A 23531-nucleotide genomic window follows, 5' to 3' on the forward strand; every position below is an offset into this window, starting at 1 on the left:
AATCCACATCCAGATTGAACCCAGTGCCTGTGGTTATAATTCAGTCATTATACAATCCACACCCAGACAGGACCCAGTAAATGTAGTTTGAATCCAGGCATCAGACAATCCACACCCAGACTGGACACAGTTTTCATAGTTTGAATGCATTCATCATACAATCCACACCCAGACAGGACCCAGTCATTGTAGATTGAATCCAGTCATCAAACAATCCACACCCAGACAGGACGCAGTCATTGTAGTTTGAATCCAGTCATGATACAATTCACACCCAGACAGGACCCAGTTTTCACTGTTTGAATCCAGTTGTCATACCATGCACACCTATACTGCACACAGTTTTCACCATCTGAATCCAGGCATCACACAGTCCACCCCAAGATTGGGCGCAGTCATTGTAGTTTGAATCCAGTCATCAGACAATGCACACCCAGACTGCACACAGTTTTCACTATCTGAATCCAGGAATCTTACAATCCACACCCAGACTGAACCCAGTACCTGTGGTTTAAATCCACTCATCATACAATCCACACCCAGACAGGACCCAGTCATTGTAGTTTGAATCCAGTCATCAGACAATGCACATCCAGATTGGACACAGTTTTCACTATCTGAATCCAGGAATCTTACAATCCACACCCAGACTGGACACAGTTTTCATAGTTTGAATGCATTCATCATACAATCCACACCCAGACTGGACGCAGTCATTGTAGTTTGAATCCAGTCATCAGACAATGCACATCCAGATTGGACACAGTTTTCACTTTCTGAATCCTGGAATCTTACAATCCACACCCAGACTGAACCCAGTGCCTGTGGTTTGTATCCAGTCATCATACAATCCACACCCAGGCAGGACCCAGTTATTGTAGTCTGAATCCAGTCGTCAAACAATCCACACCCAGACTGGACACAGTCATTGTAGTTTGAATCCAGTCATGATACAATTCACACCCAGACAGGACCCAGTGTTCACTGTTTGAATCCAGTTGTCATACCATGCACACCTATACTGCACACAGTTTTCACCATCTGAATCCAGGCATCACACAGTCCACCCCAAGATTGGGCGCAGTCATTGTAGTTTGAATCCAGTCATCAGACAATGCACACCCAGACTGCACACAGTTTTCACTATCTGAATCCAGGAATCTTACAATCCACACCCAGACTGAACCCAGTACCTGTGGTTTAAATCCACTCATCATACAATCCACACCCAGACAGGACGCAGTCATTGTAGTTTGAATCCAGTCATCAGACAATGCACATCCAGATTGGACACAGTTTTTACTATCTGAATCCAGGAATCTTACAATCTACACCCAGACTGAACCCAGTACCTGTGGTTTAAATCCACTCATCATACAATCCACACCCAGACAGGACCCAGTCATTGTAGTTTGAATCCAGTCATCACACAACGCACATCGAGATTGGACACAGTTTTCACTATCTGAATCCAGGAATCTTACAATCCACACCCAGACTGAACCCAGTGCCTGTGGTTTGTATCCAGTCATCATACAATCCACACCCAGGCAGGACCCAGTTATTGTAGTCTGAATCCAGTCATCAGACAATCCATACCCAGACAGGACACAGTTTTCACTGTTTGAATCCAGTCAATATACAACTCACACCCAGACTGGACACCATTTACACATCTGAATCCAGGGATCATACAATCCACACCCAGATTGATCCAAGTGCCTGTGGTTTGAATCCAGTCATCAGACAATGCACATCCAGACTGGACCCAGTTTTTACAGTCTGAATGCAGTCATCAGACATTCCACACCCAGACTGGACACTTTTTTCATAGTTTGAATCCAGTCATCATACAGTCCACACCAAGACAGGACCCAGTCATTGTAGTTTGAATCCAGCCATCATACAATCCACACCCAGACTGAACCCAGTGCCTGTATTTTGAATCCAGTCATCATACGATCCACACCCAGACTGGACACAGTTTGAATCCAGTCATCATACAATCCACACTCAGACAGGACCCAGTCGTAGTTGGCTTCCAGTCATCAGACAATCCACACCCAGACAGAACCCAGTCACTGTAGTTTGAATACAGTCATCATTCAATCCACACCCACACTGGACCAATTTTTCACTGTTTGACTATAATCCAGTTATCATACAATCCAAACTCAGATTGAACCCAGTGCCTGTAGTTGGAATCCAGGTGGTAACTGAACAGTTTCCTCAGATGCAAACAATATATAAAACATATACACCATTTATGATAAGGCATAGCACGCTCTATCGAGGATATAAAAGTTTGGAAAAAGCAACAAAGTAGCCTAGCCAGCGACTGGGCCCTTTTAATTCTTTTCGTGACTGTCACAACAAGAAAGTCGATCTTTTCATTTCAGTTACACATGTGATACTTTGTGTTTGCAGTTTTACTGACGGTCTTGATCAAAACAAATTTCGTATATTGAGCTGTCTACTTGAATATTTCGCTTTGAACCAGAATAGGAAGGCACTAGCCGGATTATTCTGGATCTTTCGGACATACTTTCTTGCAGCGCTGATAGGTTATTAGTCCACATCAACGGAGCAATACCATGCGAACGAGTAAAGGGTCGTTAAGTATGACATCAGCATCAACGGGTGCTTATAAATAGCATCGATGCGTGTTATCCTGAGAAGGTTAGCTAATTTATATAACCTCTGATACAGTAATATCAACCAGTTTTGTAAATATTAATGGGTGTGTTATATGCATGTCAACAAAGTATTGACGTTTTTCTTTTAGGTCTGCTTTAGAGCAACAGACTATAGTTAATCTGACCATTGTTAATCAGTTAATCAGAATACAGTTAATCTGACTGAACCTCGACCTAGAACAGTGCAGGCACAGTGAGATGTTCCCTTATGTATCTCGGTTTACTATTAATACAGAATATAGTTATAGCTGGACCAAAAGTGCCACGTAAGAACAACAAAGGTTTAGCCGATATTTATTGCTAATTGTTATAAAAAAAACCATGTTTTTCATAGACATCATGCAAATCGTCATGCGTGTCATTTCTGCTGACCAATAAGGCTTGACCTTGCTTTAGTCGGAACAGATTCACGTGACCAATCGAGAAACGAGCGCGGGATATGTATCTCGAACGCTGCAATGATTTACGATGTTATGTTGTTTAGTTGCAACAAAGGCACGTGCCATCAAACACGTGTTTCTTTCATAGATGTAGACATTAGTGTACCTTTGTAAGAATATTCATAAATACATCCTTCGATACATCCTCCGTAGCATCATAACTTCACGATATTCGTATTTTGTTGTCATTCATTTGTTGACAGAATGTTGATTCGTTCTACTTTATTTGTAATAGCATTGATGGGTGACAATGTCTTCATTCTGTCATGAAGCTACGTTTCTGTATAGATGCTTATACCATTGTCGGTGCGGTGGATCATCCCAGCAGTTAAAGCGTGGTTAAAGACCCCCACAGGTTACAATGTGTGAAGCCCATTTCAGGTGCCCCCTCGCCGCGGTATTGCTGTGATAGTGCTCATGGTACTAAAACTAAACTCACTCACTTACTCACTGCTGTGCAGGAGTGAAGTACTTCTAAACTGAACAGGCATGCGTACATCTTATATTGGGATTATGATTGCAGCATGACATTAAGAAAGTGGTCAAATGTAACAGTTACATTTGGGATTGCTCTTTCTTAGAGCTTAGATTCTAGTACTTTTGTTGGGTTGAGTTCCAGCCGGATTGGAACCCACTCCCTCTAGAATTTAGTACTAAAAAAGAAAACTAAGTACTAAGAAAGTGTAAACCCAAATATAACGTATGTTAAAGGTCACATGCAACGTAAAACACAACTTTGCAGATTCCGATACCTTTCGGTATGCACTTACCGAAACAAATCACCAACATTGCACTTTTGAATCGCAATTGTACGCTTATAATTTTATTTATTTGTTTCGTACAAGCAGCAATGTATATTGTATATCATGAATAAGTGATAATTGTGTTTTAATTATGTTTGACTTTTTGGTTGCATGTGACCTTTAAACAACATAAGGGTATGAAAGAAGTGTTATTCTGGATAACCTGGCTGTCAGTGATCATCTTGACATTTCTGCTGATGACGTGAGAGAAACATTCAGAAACTTGAACAGACGCAAAAGTGCCGGTCCAGACAAATTAGCTCCTGTGATTCTTAAGGAATGTTGTGATCAGCTATGCGACATATTTCAATGTGTTTTCAAAAAAACTCTTCTCCAACATCAGATACCTGTCATATGGAAAACATCTCACATTGTTCCACTTCCGAAGATACAAAACCCCAGAGTGTGTAATGACTATCGTCCAGTTGCCCTTACGTCTGTTGCCATGAAGAGTCTTGAACGGATTATCAAAAAGCTACTACTGCGAGAAGTAGAAGACCAACTCGACCCACTCCAGTTTGCCTACAGACAAAGACGGGGTACAGACGACGCTACGCTTACTCTCCTGAACCACATCTACAAACATCTGGAAACCAGTGGTACATACGTTAGAATCCTCTTCGCGGACTTCTCATCTGCTTTTAACACTATTCAACCCCATTTGCTTCTGTCAAAACTTTCGAATTTGTGTGTAAACAGTAACTTAGTCAAATGGATAAACGCCTTTATGATTGACAGACCTCAGTGTGTTACTGTGAACGGAATGAAGTCTTCCACTGCCAACCTGTCTACTGGAGCACCACAAGGATGTGTTTTATCACCCATTCTGTTTATAATTTACACCAACGATTGTGTTACTAAAACAACAAACTGTTTTAACATCAAATGTGCTGATGATGCAGCTATTGTTTCACTTCTTAAATCTGCTGACCTTGACTACAAAAATGAAGTATCTAACTTTACAAATTGGTGTAAAGACAACTTTTTGATCTTAAATACTAAGAAAACAAAAGAAATGATTATTGATTTCAGAAAAACTTGTGATCCTTTGGCCCAGATTTCAATCAACAACGAAGATATTGTAATTGTAAACACATACAAGTATTTGGGGACTGTCCTTGATTCAAGATTATCCTAGAAAGATAACGTTGATTATGTTTACAAGAAAGGTCAGCGGCGGTTGTACTTCCTTCGTCGTTTAAACACTTTTAGAATTGATTGTTCACTCATGGTTCTTTTCTACAAAACCTTTATACAAAGTATTTTAATTTTCAATCTTCTTTGTTGGTTTGGTAACCTGTCTGTTCAAAACAAAGCTAAACTCAACAAAATTGTTGACACAGCACGCAAAATCATTGGTTCAGAATCAGTAACTCCTATCGGCCAAATTTACGAGCAGCAAATTGTTAAAAAAGTGCAGAAAATTGTAAATGACAGCTCTCACATTCTCTATTATGATTTTGAATTTCTTCCATCAGGACGCCGTCTGCGCATGCCGGCAGCCAGAACAAACAGGTTCCGTCATTCTTTTGTACCAGCTGGTATTCGCTATTTTAACAACAGTTAATATTTCTTTCGTATCACTTCGGCTTTCCCCTCCAATCAAGCTACATCAGAAATTCTACCTAAAGCGTTGTAAAACCTAACTTCTCTTTTACGAAAAACCTGTGAGAATTCGATTGAGAATTGATCTTCAGTGATCCATCTTTGACTTAAGGGGCGATTAACAGCAGGATCGGGTGGTTAAGTTCGCTGACTTGGTTGACACACGTCATGGTATCCCAATAGATTGATGATCATGCTGTCGATCACTGCATCGTCTGGTCCAGACACGATTATTTACAGACACAGTAACTGGAATATTGCTGAGTGCGGCGTTAAACAACAAACCAAACAGAAACCTATTACGAGGCTTCCGCTCAAAACGAATTTAGCTTCAATGTTTCAATACGAAAGAATTTCTTGGCTCTCTAAAGAAGCACAGCCAAATCTGACGACGGAAGACGTGCTTGAAAGAGCTCGTCAAATCTTCACTTAGAAGTCTAGGATGAGTTGATTTCTGTGAAATTCAGGATTCCTAGCGCATTCTCATTTCAGACAGCTTCTTTCTGGAGACTGTTTGGAAGTATTCGTTCATCGCTACGATGAGATTGCAGGCAAGTATCATGCGTTGTGTTTGTACTGGTCAGACGCGTTCGCGAACTTATTTGGTAACGAACGCAGGATTCATATTGTTCATTGGTAAACCTGTCGGTAAACTAATGGTATCGGAAATGATTGTAAAGATGGTTAGACAAAATAATCATTCATTTGAATTTCATCATGCCGGAAAGGAACGACCACTGGATCGACCGGACCAGCTAATTATCAATAGTTGTTTACGCTGCACTCAGCAATATTTAAAGGGGCACTGATGCGGAGCATTTTCCGTGGACTGGTGTAAACTTTTGTTATTGTTTTTCTCCCGTGAGTACCCGGATGATATCCCAGAATTCGTGACTGGTTCGTGACCTCTGCTGCGCAGTCCGTAAGCGCAATTGATAGTTTAATTATAGACAGATCAACTGAGGTGAAGTCAATTGTACTTCATTACAAATGTATTATGAAAACAAATGAAACACTTTGAAGGTTAATCATCTGCCAGTGGTAGAAATGGTAAAAAACTATTAGGACGGAAAAATAACGAAGCCAATGTACGTCTCTATATTTTGTCTCATAACCCTAATTAGTTTATTGTCATATTTGTATGATTTTGAAAATTAATAAAAGAACACACGATTTGCTTATACTCATAGTAAATTTCTAACATAACAGCAACATTTATACATTGTATAGATTGCCAATGTGGATCCTATTTCACACACATACGCGATCTAGTGTGTGTTTTCTGTCATACAGATTCTGCTGAATGCTACAACAAATAGATTAAAACAAAATGCAAATAATGAACGTAAAACAGACTAATTTTACAGCAACAGTGTCAGGCTACTACCTTGTTCAGGAATGTATCCATCAATATCCACGTAAAAGAAATCGTATTCCATTCATCTGCAGCTGGTAAATAATCCTGCTCTGTGTCGCGTGTCTTACAACTGTCTCATTTGCGCAAAAGTAACACATCGTTTCACGTCTTTCGTTGGTGAAAACTAGATAAACCTCTCATTGGTCTCCCAAGATAGCACACCTGGCAACTAATTGTATGATGTCCACTATTCTAAGTAATTTAGTTGACCAATATTGAGCAATCAATCAATCAACGCAAGGGTGGTTAATTCTTTGAAGGGAGGATGTTGTTTTTGCTCTCACACTTTACGACAGGGTGTAGTCATCTACACACACTGCCTTTTGACAAATCCGCTAGAAGAACAAAAGTAATTAATCAATCAGTGTGTTATCGGATAATCCTTTGATCGATGTTTGTTTTTGTAACTCAGGTAATAAACCCTCTTGCATCACTTACATGCACATATTACATAACATACAATACATTTGCCATTACAGACCTTAATTTATAATGTTGAGTATTTACTCCAGACAGGAGAAATGCCAAATGGGAACCTTTGTTGAGTAACCGAAGTGGTGTTGCTACTAATTATACCTGTTATAAATTCATGAATTGACCATCAAAAGAATGATGACAAATAACACGTGTAGGTTTACACCATCAAAGAAGTTACAGCAAGGAAGATGTAATCTCTGTGTCGCATGCAGCCTGAAAACACTTATGGGCCGAAACTGTTTTGAGGATACCAACGGAATTTCGTTACATAAGGAATACACACAGGCATTTGCTGTGTACTTTGGTAAATAAGTGAAATAAGTTTTTTTGTACGTAAGACAATTTTCAGATTTCTCTACCAAAGCCAAGGTCATCGTTTTTTTGTTTACGAATTCAAATAAATCAACTGTGTGTTTTATTATCATAAATAATAAACCATCGAGGTTAAAAACACAGAAATAGGATCAAATTGGATCAGTAAGTATACCATCCAAGCATCCGAAAAGAACTACACTGCTGGGATATATGGTTACGATCAGACAAGGAATATCATGGATATTTTTAAACAAATGGCATGTGATGGGCATCCGGCCTCCTGACTGTTTAAGTGAAGAAATTTTGCTAATATGGACAGGAGCCCAGTTCCTTTGTCCGTCACGGTCGAAGGAGTGGGCACTGACCAATTTGCGGTCTGCTTTCGTAATTAGACCGTTGGCGAGAAGCATTATTCGCTCCGCATCAGTGCCCCTTTAAACAATACCGAAACATATACTTGGACATTCTATACTATCGCAACATGTGGAAACAGAAGCACTACCCCCGTATGTTTACGTGTGCAAATTATGTCAACAAATTTATTGTTATGGTGTAATTCCTTCTTTTTTCTAGAGGAAATTATGTAATTAAATATTCATCTCAGCAGTAAGGTCAAGCCTACAGAATACCAAATACCTTTCACCATCTCCGAAAGAAACTCTTGGTGATTGACATGGTTAGAGTCAAGGTAACAATTAACAGAGTCAGTGTTAGGATGACATGACACTAAACAATATGGTTGGTAGGTGCCTGGTATTCTACTGTATAGGTGTACCGTAGTAAGTTCTCGAACATTTTGAAACTAACTTGAATCAAAATTTTATTTCATCAAGTGTAATTTTGTGGAAACTCTAAGGTCATCTGCATGTTTAGTATTCTAAAAGTATAGAATTTGTCAATAATTGTAACGGGTCCACTATCTGACTGGGCAGTCATTATTGGTCATAATCAGCTGTTTACAGCTGGTCTCAGACAAGTAGCATTGTGAAGCAACTGTAGACTTTAGAAGAAAGCAACTTGTCCTGTTGTATTTCAATAGCTTCAGACTAACTGACAGACTTGTATTTTTAGATAACGCTTTTAATAGTGATCACCTCGGTCCTGTTCATTGTGTGGCATTGTATGAAAGTTTCAACCTCACAACAAATAATATTAATATTATGATAACTGGAAGAGAGATACCTACTGTTATGAAAAGTTATCAAAACTTGTGACCTCCCCTCATAACCTTGAGGTCATCATTGGCAAATAATTTCCATGCAAAGAAGACTTCAATTTTCGAAACAGGTTATTAATCACTGGCTGCCAGGTCAGGAGTGTACATGTGGATTCTGCTTGGGTTGTTGCCCTCTAGTGTGAGGACATGAACTACAGTTCCGTACTCAGTTTAGAATTATCTGTGATATCAGTTGGGTATCTCTTTCTAGATATCACAGTATTAATACCGTTTGTTGCAAGATTTTCACTTTCACAGGTATCACATGAATGATCGATGTATGCAATACTACTAGCGACTAGTGGTGCACTGATCAATCAAATAATCGATTTATTGATCGGTTGGCAATCCAACTGTGATAATTGTTTGAAAAAAATTCCAATCAATATCTTTGTATACTATCTTCAAGAATAGCATAGTTGATTAATGTTTATGGAAGATTTCTAATTCCCTCCAGGTAGGCTCATGATGACAGACTTACATAAGAAGTCAAGTCTTTTTATAGCTTCCTGAGGAAGTAGGTGTTTTCTTCTTGTGCAGATGGTAGCTTGCAGCGTAATAACAGTTTTAGTTTGGATACATATATTATTTAGGGCCATGTATAATTACATGTTTGAATTTGTAAGCATTGATTAAGGTTTCAGAAATGTATGTTATGAAAACATTCTGAAAGAAGCAAATACTCCTCTGAATTTGACATGTGACTGAAACAAGCAAATTGATTGGCTGATCGTACTGGCAACACAATGCCTGCTCTCCCGCACATGTGTTTGCCTTGAGAAAACAACATTTTGTTTTTGTGAAAGACTCATTGCTCGTGGTGTTCACAAAACAACATTGGAAAGAGATAGCTTTATTGATATTTGTCACACCTAATCTCAGATGTATAGCTGTTCTGTTCTGATTTGTGCATTGAAATTGACATGTAGATCTTGAGTTAAACATTTCTCTTTTTTTGCACATACTAATAACTAATAATTGACTTAGGTATCGTTCATCTGCAAAAATAGTGATCTAAATTCATATATGTTGTCAAATACTCTTCAATTTTCAATATGCATCTGTCAGACTCCAAGTGTTTTTTAATCCAATTCTAAGAAGAAAGGGTTACAATCTCAGGTCATATGGCATATCTTTATTTACAAATGATCTTTAGCAATTGTCTCTTCAGCATGGTGTTGTGTTCATAAATCCATACTTGTAGTCACTCATTTGTTGATAATGGATTATGGCTTTAGAGGTCAATTCTTACCACACAAGAGACATTGGTATTTCACAACTTTAGGTAGTGAGTTCTGAGAACTTTGACCTCCCCACATACATAATGGGTTACATGTTTACAACAGTTCTTTGACCCGTGAAGGTCCCGGGGTAGAATAGGCCTTCAGCAACCCATGCTTGCCATAGAAGGCGACTCAGCTTGTCGTAAGAGGCGACTAACGGGATCGGGTGGTCAGGCTCGCTGACTTGGTTGACACATGTCATTGGTTCCCAATTGTGCAGATCAATGCGCTCATGTTGTTGATCACTGGATTGTCTGGTCCAGACTCGATTATTTACAGACCGCCGCCATATAGCTGGAATATTGCTGAGTGCGGCGTAAAACTAAACTCACTCTCTCACTACAACAGTTCTTTGAAAGTGAGAATACTTTTCAGACTGAAATCATGATAGAAATTGTCTTAGAGAGTTCATTTCAGGCATACGGATAACAGAAAGATTGAATCTGTGGGGCTTTTGTAAGTCTTCCACTAATGTGGGCATATGAAGTATCTCTCCTATTCCTTTTTGAGATTTGAAAGCTTATGTTCTGTTTTTCATTATCAAGTTGAACAGGTCTCTTTTGTATAGTTAAGTTGAGCCTTTGCATGGTGTCTTGTTATATATCCTAAATGAGGCATAGCTGGCATGGCTATTCTGACCTAGATTTTCCATGTAGTGTTTGCATACAATAGGCTCCAGTACTCACTTGTCAAACGTACTCAGCGCAGTTGTCTAGGAATTGTCGTTTATAATGTGTACATTCCTGGAAGTCTTATCTTCAAATTCAGGATATTTTCCAACTAAATATTGACATTCAGCAAATATAGGCCAATCATATATGTTTCAATGACATTTTACTCGACTAGTTGCTCAATTTGAGTTTTGTTTACCATGTTTAGATAGGCCTAATGAACTGTAAAACATGTTAAAAGCATGCCTTTTAGTGGCATCTAGAAGTTGAATATGTGACCAAGATCTTTTATGGATACATCTTCTTTTTAATTCTTTGAAACACATAACGTTTCGGGGTTTCACCAAATGAAGGGGCTTGAAATGATACCGAAACATTGTATTTCAAAGAGTTAAAAAGAAGATTTGTCAATAAAAGATCTTGGTCATGTTAAAAGCAGTTTCGATATTTTTAAGCAAACTCATCTGGCATCAAACTGTAGTTTGTTTTAACCATCACCAACTGTCAGGATATAAACATGGTAATATTAGTGATGAACTTTTTTTTCAGATTATCAGGAAGCACCATTGAAATGCCACAATTTATCAACATGATATGGTTAAGTTTGTAGTTTCACTTATCATGCATATTGCTGCAAACCTACAACTAAATTCATTGCAAACCTGTGAAGTTGGGCTCATGGGCCTCATCTATTATCAACACTCTGTAAAACATAATAGCCATAAAGCGTAACACTAAAAGTAGAATAAATTTGACTAGAAGTTCCCTTTTTCTCAGAAATATATTATTCAACAAGTGTACTTTTTAACAATTTTAAACCAAACTAAGCTTGATATGATGGTAATAATGACCTGGTTGACACGTGTCATTGTATCCAAATTACGTAGATTGATGCTTATACTGTTTTCTGTTGTGTACAGACTGCAGTTACAAATATTGCTGAAATATTGCTTAGTGTAGTGTTAAACAACAAAAACACAAATGTATTGCACCATGTGATGAAATTAAATTGATAAAGTATACACTTTGAAATGCTTTTTTCACTTTAAAGAGGTGTCTCTGGTGTTTTTAATCAGTGAAATATGACCTATCTCACTTTTTAGAAGCGCGTCATCATGATCTGTATCAAAATGAACATGCTTTATGCATTGTTTTGTCTGTTAATGTTTACATGAGTCATCGGTGAGTGGTAACATAAATAGGAGTTGGTTCAATGGTCTGCGTGGGTAAATTTGTGAAGCCCATCATTTTTGGTGTGCCCCTTTGTCATATTGCGGGAACATTTCCATAAGTGGTGTAAAACTCACTTTGTTTTATATATTGATCTGTGTATCCCATAGACATTTTTGAATTTGATTTTCTACATTTCAGGATAAAGGTCAGCTTTGACCTCAACATTCAACTGCAACAATGCCAGTACAAGGTCCACCATGGACAGAGTTCCTCTCGTGCCATGTCTGTTTCAACATGTTTGACGAGCGGCTGCACCGCCCTATCAGTATGGGCTGTGGTCACACAGTCTGCAAGACCTGCCTCGTCAAGCTTCAGCATGGCAAGTGTCCCTTTGACCAGAGTGCCATCACTCGCAATGTGGAAGAGTTTCCTGTTAACTATGCTCTACTACAGCTAGTGGGTGCAGCTATCCCAGAGGAGGTCCGTGACACAGAGGAAAGTCTCATCAATTCAAAAGACCTCCGGTACTATGAATCTGCCAAGAAATGTATCGAAGATCTTGCTGTTTATCTGAAATCAGGTAAAATTGCGTTTCTGCATTTGTGTCATCCCATCTTTTCAGTCAGTTTCTATGTTTGCTGAACTTCTGTATATTTGTAGGCAGGGATTGGGATAGGGAACTTTGACAATGGGCCATCTTCAGGATAATTAGCCATTTTCTGAATTTAGAATGAACCACTGCCCTTGTATCAATAGGAAACTCAAAATTTTTATGTGCCTTGCCTTTCCTAATCCCAGTGTAGGTAAACAAATATATTTAACCATTCTCCGACTATAGATTAGTTGCAGTCATTGACTGGTATCATTGTTAAAGTTGGAATCATAGGCCTGCTCGTGCGTGTGAAATTTGGCATGCTAATCAACCACACACCTCAATGGAATAGTCTGTCATGGCAGTCCCATTACAAGATGTTCCATCTTTCCCAGTACATCTTTTCTGTAAGAATTCATGTGTCTGTGAATATTAAACTCCACTGCTTTATCGTTGATTTTCAAACATGAAATTTGAGATCTTTGCCAATAATGGCATAAACCATTAATGACATTGTTTTTACCTCAAGAGCCAATCAATTATGTGATTAACTTGACAATTACATTACTGATGGCTTCAAAGATCTCTATCTCATTCCCTCTTCTTTAAAACAAGAGTTAAATGCAGGGTCAGGGGTGACATGTTACACACCATTCACTTCCATGTAGTCCCCAACAAGGGAAGCACTCTGTTGGTTGTTAGCAATGAACAAACACCCTTCACTCATGGGTGAGGTTTCATGCACTACAGTCATGCCCCGTTTTTCCGAACACTTGTGTTTTTATTGAAATTGTCCGAATAAGCGAATTTTCTGAACCACCTGTTCATGCAATTATGCTTGCTTGAAGAAATCAGTCATAGCTTTTTGCACTGGCTGTATAGAAAAGTGAGAGTACTTTCGTCGGTCAGTTCGTCACTGTCGGCATTCATAAGATCATCAGCAGTAACAGTCACGGTTGCAACTTGTACACAGGATCGCAGTACATTGCAAAGTTTCGACAAGGCAATGTCTTCTTGTGGGTCCTCATTTGTTTGGATAATATCGACATGACGAAAGCAGTTAGCAATTGTCTTTTCGCTCACAACTGTCCAGACTTGCTTGATCATTTGCATTAATTAATTATAGTGACCCACAAATTGACATGCCTCAAAATTAACTCAGTGCCACCTTGCTACTCAGAGATAGTTAATCTTCTCACGCTTCAAAGACGGTACCTGAGGCCCTCGGTAATTGCGTGTGTAAACATACACATGCTCAGCTATTTGGATATATGGGACAAAAATGCATGTAATGTAGTGTTTTGTATGTGAAAATGACCGTTCGGTTATGGAAACCTGATTTCTGGATAGGTGAGTAATTTTACAATGTTGTGAAATCGTTTTAGGGAATTTTCGTTCGGAACATGAGTTTTCTGGATATCTGAGGTTCAGATAAACAGGGCATGGCTGTATTTTACAGTATTCAAAGTTAAGCAATTTCAGACAAAATTCAATATATTTTTCTCTATCCTGACTCATGCTTATTATGCTTGTCTCCTTCTATCCGAACATAATGGAACACTTGAATCCCTGAAAGTTCCGTTCATTGAAGAGGACGTAAAATCAACACTCACCCACGAGTAGCCTCCCTTTAGCCTGTGCATTGGTGCCGAGATTGGTCACATGACCAGCCATGCTTGTCACACTCTCCTTCATCGCCCTAGACGACGAATGTGAGGGCACCTGGGTCCCGATAAGGCACCATATCCTTTTAGTTTTTGACCTTATATCATCTAAATTTCTGTTGTATTTGGATTTTGGTCTGTATATTTACATTATGTAGCAGAATTTTTACCAAATTGTACAGTGGCGGGCTCTGTCTCCACCCAGTAGAGATTGTCACCTACTGAGATGTCATCCCTTCAATTAAGTAACAACATTAAGGAAGCGTGAGAACCTCATCACATCATCTGTATATGATGGCAACAGCATTATTTTCAAAAAAGAACAAAAAGTGGAAGAACAGACACAGCTGCCAGGGAGACAGTTCTATTACGTCAATACTTTGCAGTGAAGTTATTATCACACGGTTCCATTGTACACATACTCTGGGATGGGCTGTACAATGAGATTACGGACAAGGCAGAGTGTTGTTGCAAAAATCAGTGACTGCACAAGATTCCATGATGATCATTTGACTACAACACTGATGACATTACTTTTCTTGAATCTGATTAGGCCTTTGTTGACAACACCCTGTGCAGAACTCGGTCTCAGTTCACGCATCAAGAAGTCATCTACAAATGTTGACCATCCTTTCATAGTGAGAAAGGCTTCACGTACAGTTTACGTAGCAGTGTGCACCTTTGTTCGACTATCTTCATGGGTCAATAGAAGTCTTCAGTAAGCAGATTAAATGTTAATTATCTGCGACTTGAAGTGACAAACATCACATGGTTTCAGCTTGTGGCAGCCAGTCTCCACCATCCAGTCTACTGTAAATAGACTTTCATTGATACCATTGCATCATGGATCATTGTTGATTTGAAGTCAAAGATTGATGCATCATCACTGCATGTTGCTGAGATTCTGGTAACAACATCTTCATTACAGATGAAACATGTGCAAAGTTGATTCTACCTCAGCAATTTGACTGAGTAATCACTTGATGGGAGCACTTGGGCAGCAACAAGTATTTTGCAAAGAGTGTTACGGCTAAAAATTTACTGTGACAAACAATGTTAGAAATCCCCTGTGAACCAGCAAAACAGAACAAAGACAAGTCGTAAATGTTCAAATTCTGTATTATTATGCAACGAGAGCAAGGTATACAAAGTCACAAGTCAATAGTCACAATGCTGATTACAAATTCAGTACAAATGAGACAAAATCTAAGGCAATGGGTCACAAGATGTAATACAGCATACTCACCAAAGTCTCAGTACGAGAGATTATCAACTATGCAGAATGTAAACACAGCGATCGCTCTGACAGCAGATAATGTAGATTCAGGCGTTGACGGGTTTTGATGATCAAACGTTGGCAGTGATGTCTATCCTCCAGTTATGTGAATGTGTGTCGCCCTCAACACGGCAACCAGCCTTTTTATATATATACAGTTATTTCCCAAAAGTTCGGGCACGTACAGCCATCATCAACACTGTAGAATGCACTCAATTAAGTCTCCCGGAAGCAAAGACATAGAAAACTAGGAGCAGATAAATTCCGGAAAACCAGAATCCTAAAGGTGCTGACCATCTATTAAACGAAATGTGACCCATCATAATTATTATTCAAAATACTAAACATTGTGACCCAATAATAATTATTACTGAATTAGTAACAAAATATACAGAAAATACACGCTCGTAACAAAAGAATGATGTAATATTACCTGAAGATGGATGAGCTACAATTCAAGCCATGATACCACAAGCAATACTCTCTCTGTTGACACTTCACAGTTGGCAGTGTTTACTGGTACTTGGTCTACTTACATCATCCTAAGACATGACTTGCAGGGGGGGTTTCAGAGAAAGTGGTTGAGACAAGATCAAGGTCTACACATTAGTGTCTTACAGATGAAAGCAGTGATCAACGCAATACAACATTAGTCAAACCTTCTCAAGAACGTCAAGTTCAGAGTTCACACAGACAACTACACAGTAGTGTTCTACATTAACAAACAGGTTAGTTAGATCACCAAGTTTGTTACAGCTCATGTTTCATCTGTACAGCATCGTTGACAAGCTGAACATCTTGGTGAAGGCAAGCCACCTTCCAGGAGCAAAGAATGTAATAGCATACATACTATCACAACCACTACAACAGTCTCAGACAGAATGGATGATACATAGGATCCCTGATAATAGACTTGTTTGCTACCAAGTTCAACAAATGGTTACAGACATTTGTATCTTCAATACCGTATCCACAAGTCTGGGCTACAAATGTTCTCAGCATACCATGGGAGGGACTCAGCGCATATGCGTTTCTGCCTCCAGTACTGCTGCCTCAAGCATTACAGAAAAATTAACATACAAGGTGGTTGTGCCCTACTGGCCAGTGAGGGTCTGTGTTTCCTGACCTCCTACAAGACCTTGGAATTTCTACCTGAAAACTATCAGAATGGCTGAATCTGCTAATTCATCCACACGCCTAGCAAGCTCTCCGAAATCCATCATTGTTCCTGTTACATGTATGGACCATATTAAAGCCTGTTGAAGAAACGAGGATATTCAACCCGAGAAGTGAAGTTGTCACGTTAGCCTTACTAATATCTACTTGATCACTATATGATGGTAAGTGAAAGAGATTCAAGTTCCATGTGAAGCGGAAGGGCTTTACTACAAGTAAGGTATCTCATCCTCAAGTGGCTGACTACTTGTGTCAATTAACACACAAGATATTGGCTTACGTAGCAGCGCTTAGTACAATCATCACTAAGAAAACTGGTATGAAAACTTACCAAAGTACCAGAAATAGTACAAGTGTTACTGTGTTCATTCAAGTTTGAAGATCAACAAAGGAAGTTCAAGTTGACAATATGGGATCTCAATGTAGTACTACAGCATCTTACAAGTGACGCTTCTGAGACACTAGATCAGACATCTATCACACAAAATGCTAATTTTAGTTGCCCTAGCAATGGTTGTCAGGATGTCAAAAATACATGCCCTGGACTATGCGTGAACATGCTCAAGAAAACAGAGCATCATGCAAGTGTACACCTTGGACTCAAATCAGATTTTATTGCCAAGAATCAGCTGCCTGGACAGCCTGACACAATTTTACATTCCGGCACTGTCTACAGTACTCCGTCCAAGTGCGTGGAAGATTATCCTTGTGTCCTGTCATAGCACTGAAAATCTACCTGCAAGGGACAAAGACAAGGGAAAAACTAGTTCAAGTGCCTGTTTTTTCTATTATCAACTGAGATGACTACAGAAGTTTCAAGCAATACTATATCAGTTTGGATGTGAAGTGTTATGTTATGTGCATACAAAGCAGCAGGCCATGTGTAACCACCCTCCAATCCACATGAAGCCCTGGCGTCCACGCTTGCTCTACAACAACAATTGTGGAGAGCTGCTTTCAGAAATCTGATATTGTGTTTGCCAACTACTACCCTAGCGACCCGTGAAGGTCCTGGGGTAGAATAGGCCTTCAGCATCCCATGCTTGCCATAAAAGGTGACTATGCTTGTAGTAAGAGGTGACCAACGGGATCGGGTGGTCAGGCTCGCTGACTAGGTTGACACATGTCATTGGTTCCCAATTGCACAGATTGATGCTCATGTTGTCTGGTCCAGACTCGATTATTTACAGACCACCGCCAATAGAGCTGGAATATTGCTGAGTGTGGCGTAAAACTAAACTCACTCACTCACTACTACCCTAGCGATTGCTGGCATTCACCAAATCGGTCCACTAGTTGAAATGTAACAACTTGTGGTTCCTCAAAGGCACTGAGAAAAATCTCACCTTTTTTATCACGCAACTTACTGATGCCAAACACTCTGCAGAGTAAAATTGTTGAGAGCATGCGCATGTCTCAGAACAGACTAGCATAAATGATTGTATCCCCATACTTATATGTTATACTTGTATCTGAAGAGTATGCTATAGTTGCACCTAAAGAAGGGATTGCATCGTCAATCTTCGCATTTGTCAACTGGTGAAGTTGCTATAAGTTAACTAGTAGGACACTAGTATATCTAAAGTCACACGAAGATGTCATAAGACACTTTCACTGACAAACCTTTCAAGTGGGGTCTTTCCAAGATACAGAATGAAAGTTGAAAGTTTGCAAGTTTACAGTTCCATTTTCAAGTTCCCATGGGGGGTTACAGGACATAAAACAAAGACAACCAGAGAATCCAGGAAGTGGCATGACCCATCACCGATTCCCTTCGGATTCTGTCAAGCATAATAATCATGAGTCAGGATAATGAAAAATATGTAATTTTCTGATTAAATTGATATTTTGTACTTACCCTGACTCATGAAGTCAACCTTCCTATCCTCCCCTCTCATGACACTCTGGATTTCACTGTAAATGCTAGTGTTGGGCAGTTTGATTGGGGGAGAATGACAAACATGGCTGGTAAAGTGACCGAGTTGCAAGCCAATGCACAGGCTAAAGGGAGGCTACTTGTGGGTGAGTGTTGATTTTACGTCCTCTTCAATGAAGGGAACTTCAAGGGATTCAAGTGTTCCTTTATGTTCGACTAAGAGACAAGCAAAATAAGCAGGATAAGTATAAAATATCAATTTTAATCAGAAAATTACATCCTGATGATAATTTGTAATGTGTTTGAATGTTAATTGTAATTGTGAGGTGATGTTGATCATTGGGATTGGCGTAATATTGTGGAAATAGCTGTGATTAGTATAACTGAGATTTGTCAGAACAAGATCTCCATAAAACAATGATACTGACAGAGCTCACAGTGCATAAGGGCTCAAAAGATTCCCTTCTTTTGGATTTTTGTTTTGTCATCAAAGTACCAATTGTTGGTTTTACTAGTAAGATGGGAAATAGCCTTATGCTTATAATAGGTCATATCAGATTAGGCTGGTGTGCTGTTGATTCCATTTGTATTGAAATGTGTGGTGTTAGGAAAATACAATTTTTGCATGTAGAATTTTAATTGAGTTGAACTGTATTTAATTTCTAGCAGATTCGTCTGACCTCAAGTGTGATGGTGCCGTGGATGATGAAGACATTGGGAAGGGAGGGCACCTGCTCAGTGGCAGTACCCTTAGTCGACCGATGCAGCGCAAGCTGGTGTCCCTGGTCAATTGTCAGCTCATTGAGGAGGAAGGGCGATCCCGGACTATGCGGGCATCACGGTCACTAGGGGAGCGCACAGTAACAGAGTTGATCCTACAGCACCAGAACCCCCACCAGCTCTCAGCCAACCTCTGGGCAGCTGTACGGGCCCGAGGATGTCAGTTCCTTGGACCAGGTATGTTAAAAGTGTGAACCTAATCCCTAAAGCATTCAAAGTTATCTGCTCCATAGCATTACTAGGCCCAAATTGAACTGCTAAACCACAACACATATGCTTTCTGTATGAAAATGCAAACAACCTGTATTCATGTGTAATGGTTTACAATATAGATGCTCCTATATTACATCTTTGTAGGGGATATTATCAACCTTCTGATGTCTGAGAAATATTGCTGAAAAGTTTCCTTATTTCTTCTTAAGCACATTTTGAAGTAAACATCTGTTGTTACTAGATAGAAACCTGTGTAGTAATTGCTATGTGTCACATTGCTATAATGTAAAACAAAATTGGGGGTAGTGGATTATTGGTTGAATACACTTGGAATTGTTGAAGCCAAAGGGAAGTCATTGGTCATGCTTTGGGCACTGTTGTATGAAGTAATATTTTGTGCTTAGTGACACTAAGTTCCCAAACTCTACATGGACCTACATTTGATAACAAATTTGGTGCACTAAGGCTGCTTTCTACTATGGCACGTTCCTAATTGGAGTCATAAACCCAGAGTTGCCTGATGTCTGAATGTGTGTTATCAGCCATGCAGGAGGAAGTTCTGAAGCTGATTCTACTGGTGTTGGAGGATGCGTCATCGCTGTCCAGGAAGGTGCTGGTGCTGTTTGTGGTTCAACAGTTAGAAGACAGCTACCCTCAAGCCTCCAAGACTGCCATTGGACACGTTGTGCAGCTTCTCTACAGAGCTTCTTGTTTTAAGGTAGCAACTGTTTCTTGTATTTGTTTGCACAACTTGATATTATGAAACAGTTTCAACCAGTGTCCCAAGTATTTTGTCCCTTTTTGATTTCTTTATACCTTTCACAGGTTACAAAGAGAGAAGAAGAGTCCTCACTGATGCAGCTGAAGGAGGAGTTCCGTACCTATGAAGCATTACGACGAGAACATGACTCCCAAATTGTCCAGATTGCTATGGAGGCAGGACTTAGGATTTCCCCGGAACAGTGGTCATCTCTGTTATATGGAGACACAGGCCATAAATCCCACATGCAGTCCATCATTGACAAGGTTAGCTATCCATCCATCAACCTGCCTGTCATTCTCACTATTCATCCATCTGTTTTATCAACCCTTCACATTCTCATCCATCCGTCCTTTTAATTTACCTTCTTGGCATTGTTCTCCACCAATCCCACACTATTATCCATCATTCTCATTCTTCCTTCTGTCCACCCATCATTTGTCCATCTTTTATCATTTATTCTCATTTACCCAACTGTCAAATACAGTCATTTTATCTACCTAATCTCTGTTTATTCACCCAATTTGTATAACAGACTATTTGACTTTTTAGAGGTGACTTGATTGATAAAGATTAACTGATAATAAAGATGATTAGAGAACCTTTAGTGCTTAATTTTAAACTATTCATTGAACAAAGTCAATTAGATAAAAGCACCAAGCTGAAACATGATGATTTGTTCCCAGTTGGCTACTCAACGGACTTAATTTTGAGTCATGAGAAAAAAAATCACTATTCACTCCATCTTGTATTAAGCTTTAAATTACTTTTTTTTAATCATAGGTACATTGAGTCTATACATATTGGAGTAATGAAATATTTTGTATTTGGTTTGAAACATTCAGTGGATTTGACATTGATATCTTGAAGACTTGATAAAAGATGCCAACATTCGAATGTTTGTGTGTGTTCTGAGTAGATGTTTTAAATGTGTAGCTCCAGACTCCACAGTCGTTCACCCAGAGTATCAGTGAACTAGCCATTGCCCTCCAGAGAACTGGTGATCCATGTAACCTGCAGCGTCTCCGGCCTCACCTGGAGTTCCTGGCCAATATCGATCCCAACCCAGGTAATTACTGTCTTCACAACTTTAACCCTAACCCATTTATATTGTTACTGTACGTGTAGTCATCATTCTTTTTCAAAAGAGATACTCCTTGGGGTACTTATAAGAATTAAAATGTCCATTTTATATTCCTACAACAGCTGTAACAATATTTTTCAATAAAATTTTTTTTTTTTGCACCCCTACAGGGCCCATGGGCCCCAACAGCCAAGAGCAGGTAACTCTAAGTATGAACCTTGTCCCTCACTTTTCATGCTTTTGTGACGGTGTCAAGACGTGTGCATGGCTACGTGATTTATCTTCCTTACCGATTGAATATGAGTGACAAGGAAACAAGTACTTTATGTCTGGTACTTTTCTTTATTGCACGGGTGATAGGTTCAGATGTACGTTGATTTTTGTATTTATAAATATGTTGTAACTAAGCTGATGTCTTGTTTCACCTTCAAGTCATGTGACTTGTAAGAGTGGAGGTACTTTGTGGCGTTCATGTATTTTTATCCCCCCGGCACGTAATGAGGAGGGATATAATCGACGCCATGTCCGTCTGCCATTTTGTTTCCAGAGCAAAACTCAAAAACCTTCCAATATTTTTAGACCAAATTTTATAGGCACAGTAGTCTAAACCTATGGTTGTACCTTTTGCTATTTACAGATTTTTGGCATTTTTATTTTTTTTGTTTTTCCATGAAACGTTTTGGTCTAAGTCTTATGGTATGGTGGGTTCGTTTGCAGCGCAGAACTCAAAAACTGTTCAATATTTTCCTGCAATACTTGGTAGATATATCAGTCAGAACCTAAAGTGGTGCCTTTTGCCATGTACAAGTTTTTGTGATTTATGAATTTCTTGGTTAGACTTAGTCTAAAATTGACAGGTGTGTCACGTTTCTGGAGCAAAACTCAAAAACTTCCTAATATATGTCAGTAAAACTTTCTAGATACGTGTAGCTGACCCCAAAGTTGTGCCTTTTGCTATTTACAGGTTTTTGTCATTTATCATTGTCTTGGGTTCCATGGAAACAATTCGGACTTAGTCTCAAAATGGAAGGATAGGCTTCGTTTTACGGAGCATAACTCAAAAACTTCTGAATATCTTTCAGCAAAACTTGGCAGATATATTTGGCAGACCACAACTTGTGTGTTTTTGTGATTTATCATTTTCTGGCTTTCCATGGAAACATTTTAGACTACGTCTCAAAATGGAGGAAAGGGCCTCGTTTCTGGGGCACAACTCGAAAACTATTTAATATCTGTCAACAAAACTTGGCAGATATTTGAGGCAGTCCACAAAGTGGTGCCTTTTGCTATTTACAAAGTTTCAGCATTTTTATTTTTTCTGGTGTCCATGGAAACAATTTGGACTTAGTCTCAAAATGGAGGGATGGGTTTTGTTTCCAGAGCACAACTCGAAAACTGTTTCATTTCTTTCAACAGCTCTTGGCAGAAATATGAGACAGATCTTGAAGTGGAGCCTTTTTGCTGTTTACAGATATATGGCATTTATATTTTACATGATTTCCATGGAAACAGTTCAAGCTTAGTCTACAAAAAAAAAAATTAAGTAACTGTCAGATGATTTGTCCTTTCAAATATGTGAGGGCCGGAGGGATATGTCATCTTCTGGTGACTTTTGTTCAGTATTCTTACTATAGGTGTAGTCTTCAATTTAGGGTAAGTGTTATAGGCAGTGCAGTAGCTAATATATGTTCTTTTTTGTGTGGTATACAGAAGCCCAGCCCCCATCTTGGGAGAATCTGGAAGCCGTGCTCAAGGCCCTGAGAACTGTTGTGCAGGCACTCATTGACTTCTTCACCAACTACAGTCAGAAAAAGAATGAGCTGCTTCCGTTACAGAATGCTCGTTACAAGACAAGCATGTGCCGTGACCAGACACACAATGGCATTTGTCCTCGAGGAAACTCATGCACTTTTGCTCACTCACAGGATGAACTTGAGAAGTAAGACTTTCCTGGCTTTATTCCACCTGCGCCTCAGTGTTAAAACCTCTTTCTTACGTTTAGGCTTGACAAGAG

At 39.3% G+C, this 23531-nt stretch overlaps 1 protein-coding gene across 3 annotated transcripts in view; it reads left to right on the forward strand.

The window, feature by feature from the left end:
* The first annotated feature begins 6008 nt into the window (after positions 1-6008).
* Positions 6009-23531, forward strand: part of LOC137273326 (roquin-2-like) — a 49730-nt gene continuing 32207 nt past the window's right edge. For 2 of the 3 annotated variants that reach the window (XM_067805912.1, XM_067805913.1), the window contains exons 1-7: positions 6009-6095; positions 12295-12676; positions 19347-19637; positions 20216-20391; positions 20499-20699; positions 21370-21502; positions 23228-23456. In XM_067805912.1, the coding sequence (XP_067662013.1) occupies positions 12334-12676; positions 19347-19637; positions 20216-20391; positions 20499-20699; positions 21370-21502; positions 23228-23456 (1373 nt within the window). In that variant the 5' untranslated portion in view covers positions 6009-6095; positions 12295-12333. The remainder of the gene's footprint in view (positions 6096-12294; positions 12677-19346; positions 19638-20215; positions 20392-20498; positions 20700-21369; positions 21503-23227; positions 23457-23531) is intronic. The other variant, XM_067805914.1, reaches the window with a different exon arrangement.

Source organism: Haliotis asinina, chromosome 2, assembly GCF_037392515.1.
Source record: "Haliotis asinina isolate JCU_RB_2024 chromosome 2, JCU_Hal_asi_v2, whole genome shotgun sequence".
Classification (NCBI taxonomy): Eukaryota; Metazoa; Mollusca; class Gastropoda; order Lepetellida; family Haliotidae; genus Haliotis; species Haliotis asinina.